Source organism: Pan paniscus, chromosome 10, assembly GCF_029289425.2.
Source record: "Pan paniscus chromosome 10, NHGRI_mPanPan1-v2.0_pri, whole genome shotgun sequence".
NCBI lineage: Eukaryota > Metazoa > Chordata > Mammalia > Primates > Hominidae > Pan > Pan paniscus.
Genome location: NC_073259.2, coordinates 53,897,236 through 53,919,926, shown reverse-complemented (window position 1 = coordinate 53,919,926; position 22,691 = coordinate 53,897,236). Strand labels below are relative to the sequence as shown.

Below are 22,691 nucleotides of genomic sequence, written 5' to 3'. Positions count from 1 at the left end.
CCTTCCCTGAGAAAACTTTGGCCTGGTAGATAACGGACCTGAAAACAAAAAATCTTGAAATGATGCAACAGTTGTGGGCATTGCTGTGCTGGACACTGGCTATTATATAAGGTTCCGAGAAGAAAGGCTGCTCACAGGGAGCTAATCTTGAAGGGCTGGGAGGAGTTTCCTTCCATGTAGGGGAGGGCTTTTTAGGTTGAGAGAAGTATGGGTGCAGAGGCCTGGGAGGATAGCATGAGAGAGGCTGGATGTGTGATTGGGAAGGTTTGAATTGTCCTCATCAGTCCTGCTAAGAGATGTAAAGACCATGCTGGAGAAAGAGGAAGATGAGAGTATGAGGGAAAAACAAGAAGGAACTCAACATTTCACTACAGCTTTTTATGACCATGTTGTATGGCATGCACTAACAGTCTTTAACCATGATTTAATTTAACCTCACCCTTGGGAGGTATTTTCTTTTTTTTTGATGGAGATTCATTCTCCATTTGGCGATGGACAGGAAGATGAGGGTTTATTAATATGAAAAATCTACCAACACTGGAATATATTAAAGTTAGCCTCATACAGTACTACTACTCCTATTCCAGTATTATTATTTTTATTGACAGAATAGATGCTGTTTGTGTTAAGTTTTGGATTATGATAGGAAATGTTTGGTATAGTAAAAGGCAAGAGTGTGACATGCAGTTAGTTCAAGTACGAAGAGATACCAAAAAAAAAATGTTTAGTGAGGAGCAGAGTTTAGCATATTTGGAGTGAAGATAATGTGCGGAAGGAAAGGAGCTGATGAGATACATGTACTATAGTCAGTTGTGTGAAGGGTCTTGTTTTTCATACTAAGGATCATGAGAAGATCTTAGTAGATTCCAGCAGGGGATTTGCAAGACCACATTTGTGTTTTAGAAATATAATGCAGGCAATAAACTAGGTGGATAGAAATTGGGGACTGTAGAGCAATTAAGCAACTGTTTTTGCATTCTAGATGAGAATGCAAAACACAATAGGAATGAAGGTGCCTTGTTCAAAAGGAGTTTTGTTCAAAAGGAATCTTCAAGATGTGTAGGAGATATTCTTAAAGGACTTGGTAATGAATTGATTTGTTGCTTGGATAGAGAATGAGAAGAGAAAGGAGGGTGGAAGAAGGAAGATGACTCAGGAGTTTCTCTTGGGTAGCTATTGGATTATGGTATCATTGATGAAGACAGGGAACAGGAGTAGGCCAGGTTTGGGGTACCTGTGGAATATTCAGATGTTGTCTAAGAGGCATAAGAATGTATTTCAGATGTTTGGGGCAAGTTGTCTAGGCTAGAAGTACTGATTGAGACTCATGAAATTATAGTAAAGTGAACTGGGAGTTTATCTCATTTATAAAGATCTAGAGCTTGATAAGTCTAACATCTAGGGCAGTTAAGTGGTTTATCAACAAACAAACAAACAAGAAAACCATGGGTCTACAAACCATTCACAGTCTTCATGTAAAAATTAATTCATGTAAAAATTAACACATTAAATGTTAAAGCAGCTCTTTACTCAGAGCATATTATTCTCTTTAAAATAGGTAAAATCACCTTGCTGATATTGGATGAAGAAAGTGATATTTTCATGTTAATTTTTGATGCCATGCACTCATTTCCAGCCAATGATGAAGTCCAGAAACTTGGATGCAAAGCTTTACATGTGCTGTTTGAGAGAGGTATTTTAAAATGTCAAATTCCTTAAAGTATAAGAAAAAAAGGCTTATACTGGGAAAAGTAGAACACAGTTATAATAAGAAGAAGGTTTCTAAAATCCTACTATTTATTAAGAAGTGGGAGTTGTCTGTCAAGGGTGAGGAATGGGGTTAATTCAGAAGTATTGCTTGTTTTGGTGGGGTGAATTGCATTCGTGGGTTATAAATCATGCCCCTGGAGTAGACTTTCTTCAATTGCTTAACAAGGCATAAGGTTTACTTTGAAAACTGGATGTGTGGGTGCTATGAAAGAAAAAATAAAACTGTGAAGCCAAGCATAGGTTACACTGGGATTATGATGTTGAGTCATCACCAGAAATCATAGAAATTGCATAAAGAGCCTGAAGGTTTACAAAGTGTCCTTCAGGAAAAAGACTAATATGCATTTCATAGCCTGGCCCTGAGATTGATAACTGAGATTATTATGTAATTTTAGAGTTGGTTGGAGTCCTTGTTTAGTCTTTCCATTGACCTTAGGAGGAAGTGGGTCACAGCAGTGAAGTGAGCATTCTGCCTGAGGACACAGAGCTTGTGACAGTACAGTTCAATTAGCAATTATTTTAAGAGCCCCTTTTGTATCATTATGAGAGCCAACTGTGCTAGGGGTTTAGATAAGCATGATTTATGTGGGCCCTGTGTCAGTTATCAGTTTACCAGTCTAATTTCTTGCAGTTCCCAGAATGGGATAGATCACCTGATAACTGTTGAATTCCCTGTCTCCTCCCAGAAGGATTTTAAACAGCTTATAGATAATTATAATACACAAGAGTAAACAAAATGGATGAGAAAATGGGTGAAGGGACAATAATATAAAGCTAGATTAAGTTTACTGTGTTTCTAAGGTCCTGCATATTTACAAAGGGGTGGGCCAGAAATTTGTCTGTTTGCTTCCTATCTGACAAAGAAAAGAGGTAAATATCAGTGGTTACAAAGTTCCTTAAGATAAAAGTAAACCTATTATTCAGGAGAAGCAATTGGTCTCATGGGAGATCTGAGAAACATCTTCCCATGGGTTTTCCTGGATGAGACAATAAAGGACATACATTTTGCAAGGAATACAAAGTGTATTGCAGCGAGAGTGACTCTGTCAAAAGTCAGAATAGCATGGGCCTGGTACCCAGCTCTTTGATAATCATACACCGTGAAGTAGAAGATAGTTTACAGCGAGTACGGAATTCCTTCAGGCTGTCGTGTATAAATGTTCTATCTTGCAACTAAGCTTTTGATGACAATTAGGATAAAGTTTGAGGTTCTATTGTCTTGCAGGGTCTGTAATCTTCTGTGTGGAAGTTTAGGGGCACATTCTTCTTCCTGGAAGGAGGGCTAGCATCACTTTATCACCATCGTTGTTTAGTCCATCTAAGACACTGGAGGTAGACCATAGAATGTTACAAAGAAGAATGTTACTCAATAGAAAAACCATCAGTGCTGAGAGCGTTATGACTATAAATGTAGAGTAGAAAAATTTCTGATATTTCCAGGAGTATCAAGTTCTCCAGGACTCAGGGGTGACTATAAAGTTAATTTTCAAAATTTGAAAGTGTACTGTGGAAACTAGACCATAAAGTGAGAAAGTTCCATGATATTCTTCACTTGTTAGGAAAACTTAACTGATTTCACATTATATTATAGGGACACTCTGGCATAAAATTTAAAAAAATGAATGTTGATCACTTAGAGTGCTGTGTTTTCTAACATATTTCTGGCACCATTCTCAAGCTAGATAAACTATAATTTTATACATGTTTTTGAGGTTGTTGCCCAATAACAATGACTCCAAATGGAACTTACTGGCTTGATCAAATGACTTTAATTGTGAAAATTAATGATTTATATTTTTGCTGTCTGATGGAAAACCACTAAGACAGAGTATTTCAAAGTCTGATTACTTGCCATTTGCTCAAGTTGACAACTCTTGAACTGAAACATTTAGCTGAGCTGCCCTTCAGCAGCCTACCATTAATGCCTCCCCTTTAAATATTGCAATATGTCCAGTTCCAGTTGGCCATCTTTATTAGTCACTGTCAGTTTTCTCTAGAATTTCCCAAATGAAATTGTAAATAATTTTGTTTTTCTGAGAACTGCTTGCTGACTAGCACTTTTACATTTCAAAACATGGAGTACCTAACATAGGCCGAAACAAAATTATTTGAATCTCCGTAGCTTGTTTTCTCATTATAACATTCTTAGGAAGGGCTGCTTCACAGAAATATATTTTTTATTTAAGGAGATTACACTTGATGTATCTCACACAACTATAATGAATATTATAATTTTTGAATAATTAAACTTTCATATCATCTTTAAGCTTATTCAGTATTTTGTCTTTCATTTTTAAGTCTCAGAGGAGCAACTGACTGAATTTGTTGAGAACAAAGATTATATGATATTGTTAAGTGCGTTAACAAATTTTAAAGATGAAGAGGAAATTGTGCTTCATGTGCTGCATTGTTTACATTCCCTAGCGATTCCTTGTAAGTAGCATTTAAATGTTATTTATTTTTTGTATCTGAAAAATTACAATATATCTCATTCTGAGTATATTTTAACAATATTTTTATTATTTAGAAACTTGTGGATGCTCAACCCATTCATTCATTTATTCATTTAATTAATTTACATTCACTGACATTATACTGAAGTTGGCTGTGGGCTTGGTGCTGGAGAAACAATCGTGGAAAATACAGATGTGTTCCTTACCTTTTCAGAGCTTGTAGTACAATGGGGGACACAGATAAGTACAAAGGTGATTACAGTGGCAGAAGTGATGGCAGATGGCAGAAGTACCTAGAGTTAGGAGATCAAATAGGAAGTGAGGCAATGTCTCTTAGCAAAGATTTAATAAGTAGAGCTTCCTGTGCATGAAGGTGTGACCTGAAGTGAGAATGCAGGCAAAGTGGCCCAGGCAGTGGGCATGGTTAATGTAAAGATGCTGGATCAGGAGAGAGCAGACTGCCTTCAAGAAGACAAAAGTAGCTCAGTAAAGGTGTGGGGTTATGAGTGTGCGTGCGTGCATGCGTGTGTGCCGCTGTGCATGCACATCCCCAAATATCCTATCCGTTTGTGTTTCATTGACAGAGGCAAGGGAGAGCTTGATAAGAGTCAGTAAATGAGGCCAGAGACATGGAGTGGAGAGCATGAAGGGCCTAAAAAGCCACATGAAGGAGTTTGAATTTTATTGTGACTCTTGATTAGCATTTTAATGATGCTTTGAAATTTAGCCACATTTTTCACCAAAAATATTAATCAGAAGAAATTAATTTGATGTGTTTGCTACCAATGATTGCTATTAGGCTAAAATAATGGTTCATATTCTGTTTTGTTTTGTATTAATGGTTCATAGTCTGTTTTGTTTTGTAAGTGACCATTAACACTTTGTATTTCATGTATTACTTGTGTGGGTTTCTACAGGATATACATATGCATTTATCTAGTGATATTTTCATCCTCACACATGTGAAGTTTTGAGGATTAGAGTTAAACAATGTACCTGGTATGTAATAAGTGTTCTAAAATCACTGACAGGATTATTAGACAATATGTATTTTATATGTGTGTTGTATACTATATGTAATTGCATTTATGGTTTCAGATATGGAAATCACTGTGTCAATCTGAAGATGTGAGCCTTCGGTGTAGGCAGAGTAAAAACCCAATGCCCTTGTGAAAGAATGCTTTTTTTTGGTGATGTTTATAAAATCACAATGTTTTCTTATCCACAGGAAATTAAACACTGGAAAGTGGGTGGGGCTGAACAATAATAGAGAAAGGCCATGGTTTTACATTTCTCTGAGACATCACTGCCAACAAACTGAATATGTTTTTCATTATACTTTTTCCTCGGCTATATTTATTCATTTATTTATTTATTTTGGGCTGGAGGTTTTTGGAATCCATTGTTTTCCACCCACATCGGACATAACTCCAGTAAAAATGTGTTGATTCATAATGCAAAAGTCAAGAAAGTAGCAGCTAAAAATTAAGAAATCAAAAGTTTTTAAAACACTGATTCTAACTGAAAAACATTTGCTTTTCAGTCTTTAAGTCTATTGTTCTGAGTCAAAGCAGTTCATTTCCTTACGTTGTTAATTTTTTTCTATGTTTAAGCATTGTAATATACTTTTTGTGAAAACAGTTGATTAGTTTTGGCTGTGCCAAAACAAATACTAAAATGTTTTGCAAACAACCTTTTTTTAAACAAAAAAAGAACAGTTAACATTTGATGCAGAGATATACATGTTTTCTCCATGTAGGTCCACACCTCACTCCCTTTATTGATTAATTGCTTTTTCTGGTAGAGTCTTTCTTTCCTTTCTGTTTTACCTGTGTTTGTCCCTAAGACTTATATTTTAATATTATGCCTCCTCTCTTTCCTTCTCCCATCTTTTCTTCCACCTATTTTGGAGCCTTCAGGAAGCTTGATTTTGCTGCCTTGTACATTGGTTGCCCTTCTGGAATGGAGGAAACAGGTCATAGCTGATTTTAACTGTTCCATCTGGTGACATATTCTTGATTTTCTTTCTTTTGGTTGGGGAAAAAAAACAATGCAAAAGTCATTCTCCAATGGGGTTGAGCCTCGTTAAGAAATAGACCCTCCACAATGGTTGAACTAGTTTACAGTCCCACCAACAGTGTAAAAGTGTTCCTATTTCTGCACATCAAAAAAAAAAAAAAAAAAGGTAAGCAATATAACATGAGCCATATCTAATATGACTTCAGAAATTATCTATCCTATAGTTCCAGGATGACGATGATGATGGTTGTGATGATGAAGATTGTGATGATAGTTATATGGGAGATAAAACTTTAAGCACTTTACATATTAAATTCTATAATATTCAGCACATCTATTAAAATATGTTACATTATTGTCCCTATTTTACCAACAAGAAAACTGACCAACAAGATTAAACAACGTGACTAAGTTCACACAACCTATAACAGCAGAATCTATATCAATCACAACACAATTAGCAGCTATTTCTGTGGCAATTTTCAATAAAGATGTGTCTGGAAAAAAAAAAGAAATAGACCCTCCAATTTATTTATTTGAAAACTTATGACCAATACATTACATTTCCAGACTTTCATTTTCAGTACTTTTCCTTTCATTTTCAGTACTAAAAGTACTCTGAATTTTTCCTTTTTTTGATCTTAAGGCTTTAAGCCAAGAAACAGGAATAAAGTAAATTTTCCTTAATGCCAAAGATTAGTCCTACACCCCATTATGTTATTAATGAACAGCATAGTATTTTTTACAGCTACTTAAAGAACATGATGTTTAAATTTGGAAATGCAGTCATTATGCTGCCATCTATTTACAGTCTATATAAGACGTCTTTGTATGCATATTTGAAAGGAGAACATGGTTACCTTATTGATAATTATGATCTCTTTAAATTCAGGCAATAATGTGGAAGTCCTCATGAGTGGCAATGTCAGGTGTTATAATATTGTGGTGGAAGCTATGAAAGCATTCCCTATCAGTGAAAGAATTCAAGAAGTGAGTTGCTGTTTGCTCCATAGGCTTACATTAGGTGAGTTTCTTAGTTAATATGTCATCACACTCTGTATGATATACATATATATATATAAAACATATATATGTTGCATAATAATGGATAAGTAGCATATTGACATACTTTGAATGAAAATATTGTAAAATCCCAGAAAAAATAAATTAAAACAAAAAGAAAATACTGTAAATTACCAAACTGTTCTGCTGTGCTTAGATGGACTTTTAAAAGGAGTGTCAAAAATAGATGTGTAGAATGTAAAAGAAGTATTATCTTAATCTTATTTTTATAGATGTAGTTCTATAGATGAGTTTTTTATTGTTGAGGCTATATTTAAAATATAATTATGTAAGAATTGATACATACAAAAATATGCATAACATATACAATATAAAGCATAATGCAAATGACTCACTATCCAACTTAAATGTTGTATATTCCCAGTGGGGGAAGCTACCCTGGGCTTCTTCCTGCCCTTGCTTTCTCTATAGAGGTTAACACTATCCAGAATTTTGTGTTTACAAATCTTTTGTTTATAAATATGATTTACTACATTTTCATGTTTCTCTAAGCAAAATTGTTAATGTTTGCCTGCTTTTGCTTCATCAAAATGTAATCATACTGTATGTTGTCTTCTGCAATTTTCAAATATCAGTGCTATGATTATAAGAATCAAATATTTTTGCATGTGGTTGCATGTAGTATTCTATTATTTGGAAATACCACAATTTATTTTTCCATTTTTCTATCCATGGACATTTGGATTCTTTCTTATTTTATGCTACTACTATCTGTGTTAAAGCAGATAACTGAAAAAGAACAGTTAACATTTGATGCAGAGATATACATATTTTCTCCATATATAAATAAGGGTTAATATTTTAAAAAATATTTATTTGCCATTGGTATGTCCTTCATTGTGAAATATGCAATCTGTCATTTATCAATATTGTTCACAGGATAGTCTGTCTTTTTAAAACCGATTCATAGATTCTGGATAATAATGTTTTGGTGGTAGGTTATACGTATTGAAAATACCTTCCCTTGAACATCACACTCTGGGGACTGTTGTGGGGTGGGGGGAGTGGGGAAGGATAGCATTGGGAGATATACCTAATGCTAGATGATGAGTTAGTGGGTGCAGCGCACCAACATGGCACATGTATACATATGTAACTAACCTGCACATTGTACACATGTACCCTAAAACTTAAAGTATAATAATAATTTTTAAAAAAAAGGAGATGAAGAGGTAGCCGCAGGTTGACTGAGGAAGGGTCATTGTCTATTTGAAGTTTCAAAGGTATCTCTGAAAATAAACACAGTTTTTTGCAAGAGTGAAAAAAAAAAAAAAAAAGAAAATACCTTCCCTTGACTTGTAGCATGTCTTTTCACCATCTTTATGGTGGTTTTTGTGATATAGTTAAATTTAATAATCAGTTCCTTTGTGATGTACTCTTTTTTATGTATCTTGTTTAAGAAATCTTAATCTGTCCTTTCCCTAAGATAATAAATATATTGTATATTTTATTCCAAATCTTACTCGTTTGTTAAACTGTTGCAGTTTGTTTTTGTAAAGAACCCAATTCCTCCTCTTTTTTTCAGTGTGGAGAGCTAGTTACCATCACAGCACAATTTATTAGAGGTTCACCTGTTTCCCAGTCATGTGGTATATAAATATGTAAACATGTATATTCATGTTTCTGTCCTTGGCGTTCTGTTGCATTAATCTGATTTGTCTGAATCAATATAACACTATTTAAATTAATAGTTCTGTAAGTCCTGATATCTGAAAAGCTAATAGGTCAAGTCACCATACATTCTTTTTTAGGCACAGCTTGCCTTTTTTCTTGGGCCTTTACTATTCCATGCAAATTATAAGATTAACTTGTCCAGTTCCTTGGAAAACACTGTTGAGATTTTGACTGGAATTGCACAAAATATGTGGATCATTTTAAGAAGAACTGACATCTTTACATTATAATTTATTCTATACATGTCTTGCACATCTTAGTTTTTGCTACGTATCTTATTTTTTATTATTATTGTAAATGGTATTTCTTTTTAAATCATATTTTTGAACTGTGTTTTCATAAAGAAATGCAAATGATTTTTTGTATATTGAACTAACCTACCTTTCTAAACTCTTCTGTTAATTCTGACAATTTGTTTCTAAATGCACTTAAGTTCTCTACCTAGCAATTATATAATTTGTAAATAATGACAGTCTGAATTCTTCCTTTCTGCTTCTTATATTCTTTATTTCATTTCCCTGTCTTCTTACATGAGTCAGAATTATTAATATAGTGTTAAATAGAACCATTGATACTAGACATCCTTGTCTTGCTCTTTTTCTTGATTTTAAACAGAATATTTTTAATATTCTCCCATCCAAAATAATGCATCTTACAAGGGTTTAAATTTTTTAAAAAAATTTTGTTAAGAAATTTTATTTTATTTCTTCTTTGCTTTTGTTTTTTCAATGTGGGCTTTTAAATGTTTGCTTTTATTTTTACAATGTGGGCTTAAAAATATTAAAATATTTAATTTTATCAAATATACATAAAATGTAAGTCTTTTTTTTTTCCTTTTCATTATGTTAATATGAAGAAATACATCTACAGGTTTTCTAATACTAAGCTACTTTGCACTTCCTGATAAATTTAACTTGGTCATTTATTAGATTTTTAAAAACACTTCTAAAAAATCTTCTCTGTTTATTTTCACATATACCAGGTGAGTTTTGGCAGCCTCTTGTTTTTTCTTTTTTACCCTTTCTTTTTTGTTAAAAACATCCTTTTATTTATTTAATGATTAATACATGGCTATTTTGTGTTTTGTATCTGATAACTATATATAAAGTTCTGGGGAGTCTAAACCAACTGCTTCTAGGCTGACTGCCTGTCAGTTGCGGAGCCTTGTTTTCTTGTATGGTTGTGAGTTTCTCTTTGATTGAGCATCCTGAGGACTTAAATTAAAGATGCTCTTTCAGAGGTGTTTGCCAGGAGTCAGAGCACAGGACTGACCTGGGAGCAGTTTAGGATATGATCCAGGCTTAATATGGGAGACTCTGGTTGAGACCTTACCTTGCAGAGAGTCCGAAACTGGTTTGTTGAATGCAGCGCCAGGATTCATGCTTTCCCACAAGACTACTCTGGCGTTCAACTCACAGCTCTTGTTTCAGCTTCTTTTTGAACTCGCTCTGCCCCTCAACACACACCTTGGAAATTTCCTTGATATTTTTGTGAGGACAACAATGCATTTAAAAGTGAGAGTGGTTGCTGAATAATAAGGAATGATCGTTAACTGTTGGACATTGATTCTGATGACATTTTCTCAAAAGGATAACCAGGAATATTTTGTACAAAATTAGGATTATTATAATAGGCATTTAGTTTTTCATTGTTACAAATTTTGAGGAAAATCATTAATCATTTGAAAAAACTAATTGACATGTCTCCATTGTAGCAACTTGTATTTTCACTTCTAGTATCATGATTATATCCTCTGTGTAATTTGGAAATTGATTTTAGCATTAGGAAATTTCCTAGTTTCAGTTAAAATGAATTTTTTGTAAGCTGAATTCTATTTTACATGCACAACTTTAGTTTGTTATTTCTTTCCTTGACAAGCATTTATTGAATGTTGTTATATGACTAAAACTTTAAGATGATAATGTTTTAATATTTTCACATTTCTTTCATAGTTTCCAAAGTGTATATATATACTCACATACTTCATATATATGAATCTACTTATATACTGTATATAAAAATATGTATATAAATATATACACATTGTATATAAATGTGTATATATATTTACACATGTATATAAATATACATACACATGTATATAAATATACATACACATGTATATAAATATACATATTTATACACAGATGTATATAAATATACATATTTATACACAGATGTATATAAATATACATATTTATACACAGATGTATATAAATATACATATTTATACACAGATGTATATAAATATACATATTTATACACAGATGTATATAAATATACATATTTATACACAGATGTATATAAATATACATATTTATACACAGATGTATATAAATATACAAATATAAATATATACATTTATATATAAATATATATATTTTTTGATACGTACAACTATCTAGGGAGATGGGATATTGTTATTATTTCCACATTTACAGATGAGGTCCTGTGGTTCATCAATCTTTGTGTTTTATTCAAGATTATGTAAGCAGTAAGGGATGAAATCAGGCTGAGAACCCAAATTTCTTCATCCCTAAACAAAGTATTTCTTCTAAACATGGTATCCATTTACTAGTTTATCTCTATCAGGTGACCCTTTATTCATTATTTTTCATGAGAAGGTTGTAGTTATACAAAGTGGCTGATATCTGATAATGTTTTAATCTAATTCAAAGTCGATTTCTTAAATCCAGGTGTCAGAGTAGCACACTACTGTACAATTCTCTGTTTCATGTTTTACAATTTACCACAGTCAAGTTACAACTTGCACATGTTACATTAAAATGTGAGTTCACCTTAATTTCTTGAAATGAGCCAGAAGAAGAAGTGGTTTTGTTTTGTGATCAGGGAAATGCTACTTGACTGCCAAATTGTCTAGAACAGCACATTAAAGGTGCTTGATTTTATACTGTTAAAATTAAATAAAACATGGCAACTGTCATGTCATATGTAACTTTTGTATTATTCTGTAACTTTTTTTGAAAATAAAAAGTGATCAAATTGATCTTCAGGTAAAGAATCTTTTTCTCTTGATTATCTCTTAGTGGATGATGATTTGTTCCATTTAATGGGTAGAGAATTTATTGTTGCTGTTATTGTTTCAAAAGTAGCTGAATAAAACTCTTAACTTTTTCTTCATAGTTAAAATTAAAACCTCAAGTAAATAAATATTTAACATTTTGCCAAACTATGTAATCTAATTATGGGCTTAATGCATTTAAAGGCTTTGTATAATTTGCTACGTATTTTCACACAAGTTACCTGAACATAAGTCCAGTCTTCCTGCTGTTTTCTGAGTCACACAGTGATTCAGTGACCGAACAGCTGTTGGCAGTGGTGTGGGTATAATAGGGAAAAGAGACTGATGGGGACAACCCAAGTTTAGACAAGCTGGTAAAAGTAGAAGAAAATCTTTTTGAAAACACTAGTGATCACTAAGGGCTGTGGAGAATTTTTGCTTGGTGGGTGAATGTGGAAGAGGCAACAGCATGGGAAGGTGTTGGTAAAGGAGCTCCATACTTGCTTAAACTGCCTTTTGGTTGTGAGGCCGTTGATGAATATTTAGTTTGGGCTTTAGGTTTTTTATGATACAGGATCTTTTCCATTTCTGGCTTTGTATCTCAGAGATCACTTAGTTACACTTATAGATGAATAGGAGTTTCAATTCCTTGTTTTAGAAAGAAGCTTGGTAACTGTTAGTGAGTTACAAATAAGCCAAATAGAAGAAGGTACATATTTCTGCAGTATCAGATAAAGTTTTTCCTCATAAGGATTTAGATTCTTGGATATCATATTAATTCTCAGAAGAGTGGGTATAAAAAGGTATGGGACTTCTTCCTGGGGTGGGTTGGAGGTGGTGAAATATCTTTTTTTTTTTTTTTTCTGAGATCATCATAGACAAGATCAAATAATGGTAAACATGCCAATGAATTTTCTAAGCACTATTCCTTTAAGTGAAAGAAGAGTGTTTCAGTAAAATGATTTAATATTGGGTCTTCCAAAGGACGGATTTAAGAGTTTCATCTTTAAAAGAGAAAAATTAAGTTATTTTACACAATGAATATTGTCGTGCCGTGTGTCACAGACATGACGTGAGAGGGAATCAGAGAACATGCAGTTAATACAACGCAAACTAGTATCATTATTTTTGCTCAATCACTTCCATTGTCTAAGTAAGATAATTAAAGGACAGCATAAAATAAAATTTCAAAACTTTACTCAATCGTATTAAGCTATTTTAATTAAAGTAAATGTTTTAATGCCATTGAATATTCATCACCATTCAAAATTATTGATGTAAATAGTGTTATATGTTAAAGGTAATTTAACTTCCATGGATGAGAATTCAGCTAATGTTTCACTTAACTTTTAGGTAATTTTTTCAATATCCTGGTATTAAATGAAGTCCATGAGTTTGTGGTGAAAGCTGTGCAGCAGTACCCAGAGAACGCAGCATTGCAGATCTCAGCGCTCAGCTGTTTGGCCCTCCTCAGTAAGTAACTTCACTAAAAAGGGGATTCTTACAGAGGCATTTGACATCAAATATGAACATTGTAACAAGAGAATCATATGTACAGATGGAAGTATTCAATGCCTCTTCTGTCCTGTGTAGCTCATTTTCCAGTAGAGGATACTTTCAAGGAAACTAACAGTTGTGACAAATATACACATCTCAATGTAGAGTTTTGCTTTACATCATTCTTGATTTAGCTTTGTCATTAAGCAGCTAATCTGTTTTAAAAAAATTTTTATTTGTGGCTGGGCATGGTGGCTCACGCCTGTAATCTCAGCACTTTGGGAGGCCGAGGCGGGTGGATCACAAGGTCAGGAGTTCGAGACCAGCCTGGCCAACACGGTGAAACCCCATCTCTACTAAAAATATAAAAATTAGTCTGGCATGGTGGCGGGCACCTATAATCCCAGCTGCTCGGGAGGCCGAGGCAGGAGAATCGCTTGAAACTGGAGGGTAGGAGTTGAAGTGACCTGAGATTGTGCCGCTGCACTCCAGCCTGGGCAACAAGAATGAAACTCCATCTCAAAAAAAATAATTTATTTGTATTTTAAGTTCTGGTGTACACGTGCAGGATGTGCAGGTTTTTTACATAGGTAGACGTGTGCCATGGTGGTTTGCTATACCTATTAACCCATCACCTAGGTATGAAGCCCAGCATGCGTTAGCTATTTTTCCTAATGCTCTCCCTTCTCCAGTCCCATCCCCCAACAGGCCCCAGTGTGTATTGTTCCTCTCCCTGTGTTCATGTGTTCTCATTGTTCAGCTCCCATTTATAAGTGAGAACACGCAGTGTGTGGTTTTCTCTTCATGTGTTAGTTATCTGAGGATAATAGTTTCCAGCTCCATCCATGTCCCTGCAAAGGACATGAGATAATTCCTTTTTATGGCTGCATAGTATTCCATGGTATATATGTACCACATTTTCTTTATCTAGTCTATCATCGATGGGCATTGGGGTTGATTCCATGTCTTTGCTATTGTGAATAGTGCTGTGATGAACTAATCTTTTCAAATAATCCTCCTCTCGTCTATTAGGTTTTTTTTTTTTTCGGTACCTTCTTCCTCATTTTATTATTTATCTGGATAGGATGGTAGCATTATGAGACATATAATATATTAAAAATTATCTTTGTAATTGACCAAGGCTTCTACTAAAGCACACCTCATTCTGTTGGTAATATTTCAAAATATGGACTTAGAGTTGGTCAAACTGTTAAGTAGATAATATATATAATGTTTTTATATATTTTTCAATTTTTTTCAAGCTGAGACTATTTTCTTAAATCAAGATTTAGAGGAAAAGAATGAGAATCAAGAGAATGATGATGAGGGGGAAGAAGATAAATTGTTTTGGCTGGAAGCCTGTTACAAAGCATTAACGTGGCATAGAAAGAACAAGCACGTGCAGGTAGGACTCTCATAAATATTAGAGTTATTCAAAATTATGTTTTCCAGTCATTTATATTTTGACAGATTTCTTTTTTCTCCCCTAATCCAGGAGGCCGCATGCTGGGCACTAAATAATCTCCTTATGTACCAAAACAGTTTACATGAGAAGATTGGAGATGAAGATGGCCAGTTAGTAGTTTTGATTTTATATGATAGAAAATTTCAGTTATATTTTAAATCAATACCTATAAAATACCTTAACCATAACTTTTATTGTTAGAAATATTTTTGATATAGGCATTTAGTTTTAGATGTTGCTGCAGAATAGTAGTAGGTATGTAGTATTTTGATCTCATCACCTTCAGGAGTTAGAAAAGGTAGAATGAGAGTTATTATTGAGAGATTTGGAATCAAGGGTCATTTGGTAATTCATGAATCATGGAGAAAGAATCTTTCTATTTTCTGGCTGATCGTTTTAAAATGCCATATTAATTCATCTTGGGTGATAGAAATTGCAGAGCCATCTGTGATCTTTTCTTCTATGGTGACTAGCCAGCAGGTTGTCAATATCAGAAATTAGATTTGGTTAGAGAGCTTCCTATGATGAGTTCCCATCTGATGTGACAGAGTTGACCTGTCTTCTTTCGAGAGAGTTATTTGAAGCTGTCATCTCTGGATAACTCTTTCAATAGGAGTGCCATTCAAACATCATAAGACCGGCACTCTCTCCCAAAGATACAAGCTGTAGCAAGGAGTTTTGTGCATATCAGGTTTGTTTCATATCCGTGAGCCTTTGTGTTTTATGGCAACTGATTGATTATACTTGTGCTATTTGCAATGGGTATCCTCTGGGTTTTAAATAGTGAATGACTTATTTTGGAAACAAATAGTAGTATTCTATGTCTGAAATCTTGACCGTCTATTTGTTTAATTATCTATTGCTGATAAGAAGGGAATTAATAACACAGATGCTACTTAATTAAATATTTTCATTTTGACAAGAAACAGTAATTCTTTTGAAAACTATGCTAAATTGGCATCTTAATAATCTCATGTTGAGCAAGGCTTTTGGAGATTAGGGTAAGGGAGATTCATGTCGCAGTTTATAAATTTCAGTTCATAGGATACCTATTTTTCAATATCCATAAGATAACTTTAAAATAAATATATTATTAAAACAAAGAAAATATATTTACGTTATACATCTTTAAAACCTACCTTGCTTCTTTACAATTTTCAGTTTTTCCTCTCTTGTTTCCATTCTCTTCTCCTCACTTTACCTTTTTCCTCAGCATCTCTTTACATATCTGCTGAGCTTTTTTATTTCTCTCTGCTGCGTATTGGCTTTTGAAAAAGCATAAAAATACTAATTTGTTAGGATTTAATTAATTCGAGTCTTAAAAAATGAACTATAATTCACTCTTGTAAGTGGAGGTGGCATGAAATATTGTTTATATGCTCTTAATTGTTGTTAGAGATATTTGATAATAGCAAGTGAGAATTTGAGATAGTTATTTAAAAGATTACTACTAAAATTTTGTTTGAATTTTTGAAAGTTTCCCAGCTCATAGGGAAGTGATGCTCTCCATGCTTATGCATTCTTCATCAAAGGAAGTTTTCCAGGCATCTGCGAATGCATTGTCAACTCTCTTAGAACAAAATGGTAAGCAGTGGGCCATGTTTTCAAATAAAGGGAAACACATTTTTGTGGTATTTTTAATTATAGAAGCTATATACTGTGAAAAATTTACATAATTTATAAAGCTATATATTGTGAAAGGTATCTCTATGTGTAGAGATGTATTGACATATGGATTATGAATATATACGTAAAAGGATGAAGAATAAAATAAACATTTGTTGTATATTTTTCCGGACTTCTATGTGTAAACTCACACATGACATATACAAAATTTTATGTATTTTGTAGAAATGGGATCATATTATACTCTTTTATAACCAAATTTTATTTATTCTCTTTTTTATGTTGATACATGTGTATTCTCACATTATCATTTTATTTTTAATTTTTTAAATTAATTTTTGTTTTTAGATATGGTCTCACTCTGTCACCTAGGCTGGAGTGCAGTCCCATGATCATGGCTCACTACAACCTCAAACTTTTGGACTCAGGTGATGCTCCCACCTCAGCTTCCTGAGTATCTGGGACTACAGGCATGCACTGCCATACCTGGCTAATTTTTTGCAGAGATGGTGTTTTGCCATGTTGCCCAGGCTGGTCTCGAATTCCTGGGCTCAAGCAATCCATCTGCCTTGGCCTCCCAAGTGCTGGGATTACAGGCATGAACCACTGTGCCCGGCCCAAATTATAATTTTTAATAGCTTTGTAGTTTTTCAGTGCTTGCCTGTATTCTATTTTATGAACCAATTTCTTACTGATGATGTTTTAGTTTGTGTCCAGTGGGATGTTTCTGGAACCCATAGTAAACACCAATGTTCACTTTCCTCCTCTGTTTTCCTTTATACATGGTTCCTGTTATTTTCTTGGGAAAATTTCACAGAAATGCAACTGGGTAGAGAGATATTCACCATTTTAAAATCTGGTAAAATTGTCTATTATAAATTTCCACACTATACTTTTTTAAAAAATGGTTCTTTAATGTAATTCTTATAAATCTTATAGCTTTGTATAATTATGAAGAGAAAAATGGCTTGTATCCCTTTAGAAAGACATGAGTTTTAAGATTATGGTTCAGGCTGCTCAAATTTCTTCCCCCATAAACAGGAATACTGCCAGAAATCCTTAGGTGAAAACTCATCATAAAGGCATCGGGACTTGGCAGCTTTTGCAGGACATTTTTAGAGGGCAAAAAATAGAGAAAAACACTGAAAGTCAGAGACAGAGACCAGTGTAAGCATCAGCTTTTAATAGAGAAACTGGATAGGGTGGAAAAAAAATAAAGCAACCACCTCATGCATGTTTCTTTATATTATTATTGAAGTCAAATAAAGAGGAAAATCATTTCTTCTTCCTCTTCCTCCTTTTTCATCTCACCTCTCCAAAGGCACTTTAATAAAACGCTTGGAGTGGCCAGGGCACTGACAGACAGACAGGGGCTGCTCCTCAAGGATAATGAGTCAAAGGGGAAGGAGAGGGAATCGCTGTTCTCGAATCTCTCTTATTCTACTGTGCAGTTAAAGAGGTCTGGACAGGGATTTCACTCCTGAAAATGAGGACTGGACTTTGTGGCTTCTGTTGGGGCACCTTTAGAGTGGAGGTAGACTTTTACTATGTACAGACAACGTTGTGTTGGTGACATCATTCATAACCACCTGGAAATCTCCTTTGATATGCAAATCAAACAACCATAACTTTGTGAAATTTCGACTGCTTCCTATTGTGGTGTCTGAGGACTGGTTACATTCAGAGTCCACCCTGATGTCTTTGTTCAGTTTTCTGCTCTTCCTAGTTCCTTACTTCTTTGTTCCTGATCCCCTGTCAGGTAAAATGTCCTCAGATCCTTTTGTATTGTCTTTGGAGTTCTGCCTTAATAAAGCATGAAGAACTTGAGTAGCTCGTTCATCAACTTTCTTGGGCAATTTCTCATTGAAAGACACTTGGGTGTCTTTGGGTGTGCAGAGCTGAGCATGGCTTTATGTTTTTAGAAAAAATGGCTACACTGGCAGGCAGAAGAACTGAGTCCTTGGAATCATGGAGGTCCCAAGGTTGCATACATTTTGTGTGACATTTTTCCTATTCAATTAATTAACTAATATTTATTGAGCTCCCAAGTGTGTAGTGACTGTAGGCACTTGGGATGCATTCATTAAGTAAAAATCCCAGGCTCATGGAGTTTAAACTGTAGTAGGGAAGATAATAAGGTTAACTAAAATATGTAATATTTGAGGCAGTTAAGAATAAAAAATGAAGCAAGGAAGGAGAATATGATATGTTAGACATCAGAGGAGATGAAGTTGTGAATAGGCAGCCAGGAAAGAAGGTGACTATTGAGTAAGACCTGCAGGGCGTCGCATATTGTTTTTTGCCTCTGGAAGCAGTTAATTTCCTGTTAAAATGGAGTGGATGAGATCAAGAGTATTATGTAGATAGCTGGTAAATGCGATAGTGTGTAAAATGTTCTATAAAGTCTAACGTGACTTTATGATGAAATTTCTTCTTCTAGGTTTATTGCTTGCAATTTTCAAATCACACATTGGATTACTGTCTAGGATAGTGATTCTTAAAGTGTGGTTCCTGGACCAGCAGCATTTGCTGGGGGAACTTGATAAACAATGTAAATTCAAGGACCCCATACAGACCTTCTCAATCACAAACCCTGGAGTTGAGACCCAGCAATCCATGTTTTAACAAGCTCTCCAGGTGATTCTGATGCACACTAAAGTTTGAGAACCACTGACCCAGTGTCGTTTTTGTCTTTTAAAGTGTCTTCTTGGCTAGAAGCTAGCCACTTTGGGAAAGGTTATTACAACTTCTGATGTGATCAAGCAAAGTAACCAACTCTTTATTGTATCTTAATATGTGATATTCTGAATGTGTTTAAAAGGTATGAGTTTTTTAGGCTCTGGCAGTATTTTAGAATGTGTATGTGATTTCTATTTATTTCCATGTTTTGTCCTATCTTCTTAAGATAGACTACTTATTTTAAAAGCAGTACTTAAGTTAAAACTTTTTATGTTTCTTTTTCTGCCACTTTCAAAGTGTTGAATCACAGTGTGTAATGTTGGAACTGATATTTTTATAGCGGCTTCAAGACAATTGATATTTATGTGGAAACTTGAAGACAGTAGGTTTATGTTTAGTGAAGGAAGTTTATTACAAAGAGGAAAATTGGCCAGTTGTGGTGGCTCACGCCTGTAATCCCAGCACTTTGGGAGGCCAAGGCAGGAGGATTGCTTGAGCTCAGGAGTTCAAGACCAGGCTGGGCAACATAGTGAGATCCCCTCTCTACAAAATATTAACAAAAATTAGCCAGGCATGGTGGCACACTTGTAGTCCCTGGTACTTGGAGGCTGAGACAGGAGGATCACTTGAGGCCAGGAGGTTAAGACTGCAGTGAGCTATGATCATGCTACTGCACTCCAGCCTTGGCAACAGAGAGAGATGCTGTCACAAAAAGAAACAACAACAAAAAAAGAGGAAAATTATTCCTTAATCATTATTGCTGGAATATAGTTACTTTCCACAAATAGTGAAGTACCAGTTGTAAAGCATATCTATATGTTTCCTAGACTTTGGCATTACTTTGTGAAAATAACTGTAATTACTTATGTTCTATGTAAATGCTTTCCATTCATTTGTATATGATGGCATATATAGAAATTATAATGTTTGTAAAGTCCACTGGGATAAATGGACAAAGCAGCTGAAGGCTGAAAGCAACCAAGCCTGTTACAGCCCCTTCATTTCCCACACTCCCAAAAAGCTGAGTGAATGGTCGATACCTCCACATGCTTATAACTCATTCCCAGCCCACCAGTGTCTAGCATATCTGGTTAGTCTTAGCTTTACATAAGTGCAGTTATTTGTGAACTTGTTTTAAGTATTGGAATAAAATTTAACTTTCATTCTTATTTTGGAGACCATTATTTAAACAGATTTCTTTTTTCCTGCAAAAACACTCTTTTCACAATGGACAGAGACACGGTGATTACATTAAAACCATCTACTCTATGAATAAAAATGTTAAAACAAAATCCTAACAAAGGGTTAATAAAGGCAAAAAAAAATTGGAAATGACATGTGTTTTAAAGAAATAAACATGAATTATCTTTAAGCTGTCAATGAACTATAAATTATGTGTGCTCTTGTATATGCTTTCCTGTAAATTTGGACTATATTAATATTCTAAAGCTTATGGTAAAATTATGAAAATATGCTTTCATATCTATAAGTAACATTTTAAAAAATCTCAGTTAATTTCAGAAAAATACTGTTATCAAAAGGAATACACCTGAATGTTTTGGAGTTAATGCAGAAGCACATACATTCTCCTGAAGTGGCTGAAAGTGGCTGTAAAATGCTAAATCATCTTTTTGAAGGAAGGTAATATAGATTCATTAACTGGTACAGAATATATCATATTGGGCCAGGTAGAATATCAATATTTCAAGCATATTTCTAACAATGAAAAGAAAAAGAAAAACATAAGACACTTGAAAATTGAAGCATTTTGCAATGTAATCTCGTGTCACTAGTACCATAGACTTACTTTATCTGAACACTGAAAGGAATGGCAAGATTGTGGAAACATGTTGAAGGTTTGCTTTTGAACCTGATGCTTGATGTTGACTATATTTTGAAAAGTGGTAATTGTATAGCACATAGCATACAGCAGTTTTTCTAATTATTGTGTGTGTGAAAGTTATAAAAGATAAAATCAGTTTATGGCTAAATTTTGCTCTTTCACAACGAATATATTATTCCTTCATCTGAATGAACTTTGTCTTCTCTTCCTGCTCTCAATCCTTAGTTAGGGAAAATTTTAACTACATCTAGTCCAAGTGCAGAGATGCTAAGATTATATAGCTGGCGGTTAGTGGCACAACAGAGACCATATCCTTTGATCTATGTGTGGATGGTGGTGGGGCAGGGTGGGATGAGGTGGGGGTGAGGGGTGGTAGGTGCGGGCAGAACTTGTGGCTTAAAAAAACACCTGTTTAAAAGACTAAAAATGAATAATATGCAGAAGGTACCTACTGTAGAATAGGCTCAGTGCCTTTTTGCATTTTGTTAAGCCAAAAAATATGATGTAAATTTGGCATTGTCTGAGTAAATTTCAAACAAAAAGAGGCTATATAGAAAACTCTCATGTGCAAAAAAAATAATTGGCACAGAAGTTGCAGTAAAAACTAATTTTCTTCCTGGTTTTGCTACTAATTTGAGCCAACTGTTTCATCTCTAAAACTTCACGTTCCTCATTGGTAAAGAGGAATGATAATAACCTTGAAATTTGTAAGCTTAGAATGTAACGATTAAATAAATTAATTTTTACAAAGGGATTAGGATAATGCCTGCTGCATTTTAAGCACTCAACAAATTGTATCTATTGTTGTTATACTGTTACTAAGTGTGAATAAATGAAGTGCATATAGCATGAAATGTAGCATAACTGCAGACTTGTAAGAAGTAGGGTTACACTCTTTTTAACATCAGTCTAACTAATCTATGTTTATATATCTTTCTAAGCTGTATTTCTCTTATTTAAGTGTTGTTTTTGAACACTGAGATGAAAGTTTATCTTAAATGTTGATTTTAATGGTGCCAGAAGTGTGCAAACCTTTACAAATGAGGCAAAAACACAGCGGAATAAACTCCAGTCTAGGATTCTGTAGATTCTGGGCAAGGCATTTAATGTTTCTCGCTGCATGCTCTTACGTAAAATGTGTACAGTTGCAGTCCTGGAGATTCTGCATTGGCTCTGACAGTGTGTCTGCCCCTACAGAACTCATGTGAGTTGAGAGACTGATAAGTAAACAGATTATTATAATACAGTCTCAGAATGCAGTGGCAGTAGTGTGTAAAAGACGCAATGGTAAGAGTAGAGTGGACCCAGCTGGGGTTACCCAAGGAGGGGAGGCTCCAATGGAGGGATGTGTTTAAACTGGGACTTTAAGTTGGAAAAGAAGGAATGTATCTCAGTGTCCACAGAACCATGCAAAGTGAGAACATGGTTCTGATATGCACAAGTTTCAGTTAACAAGCAAAGCAAGGATTGACTGTATTAAAGTTCATAGTACCTACTGCATTCTAGTCAAGTGACATTTGCTCATATGTAAAAGAAAGAATAGCTTAAATACCTGAGAGA

General features: G+C 34.3%; 1 protein-coding gene across 1 annotated transcript in view; it reads left to right on the top strand.

Moving 5' to 3' along the window:
• LRRK2 (leucine rich repeat kinase 2) overlaps positions 1–22,691 on the top strand; it is a 144,216-nt gene that overhangs the window by 11,888 nt on the left and 109,637 nt on the right. The window contains exons 5-12 of the mRNA XM_003825726.7: positions 1,559–1,693; positions 4,069–4,203; positions 7,135–7,266; positions 13,375–13,494; positions 14,781–14,923; positions 15,014–15,093; positions 16,461–16,567; positions 20,800–20,929. Coding sequence (XP_003825774.1) covers positions 1,559–1,693; positions 4,069–4,203; positions 7,135–7,266; positions 13,375–13,494; positions 14,781–14,923; positions 15,014–15,093; positions 16,461–16,567; positions 20,800–20,929 — 982 coding nt within the window. The remainder of the gene's footprint in view (positions 1–1,558; positions 1,694–4,068; positions 4,204–7,134; positions 7,267–13,374; positions 13,495–14,780; positions 14,924–15,013; positions 15,094–16,460; positions 16,568–20,799; positions 20,930–22,691) is intronic.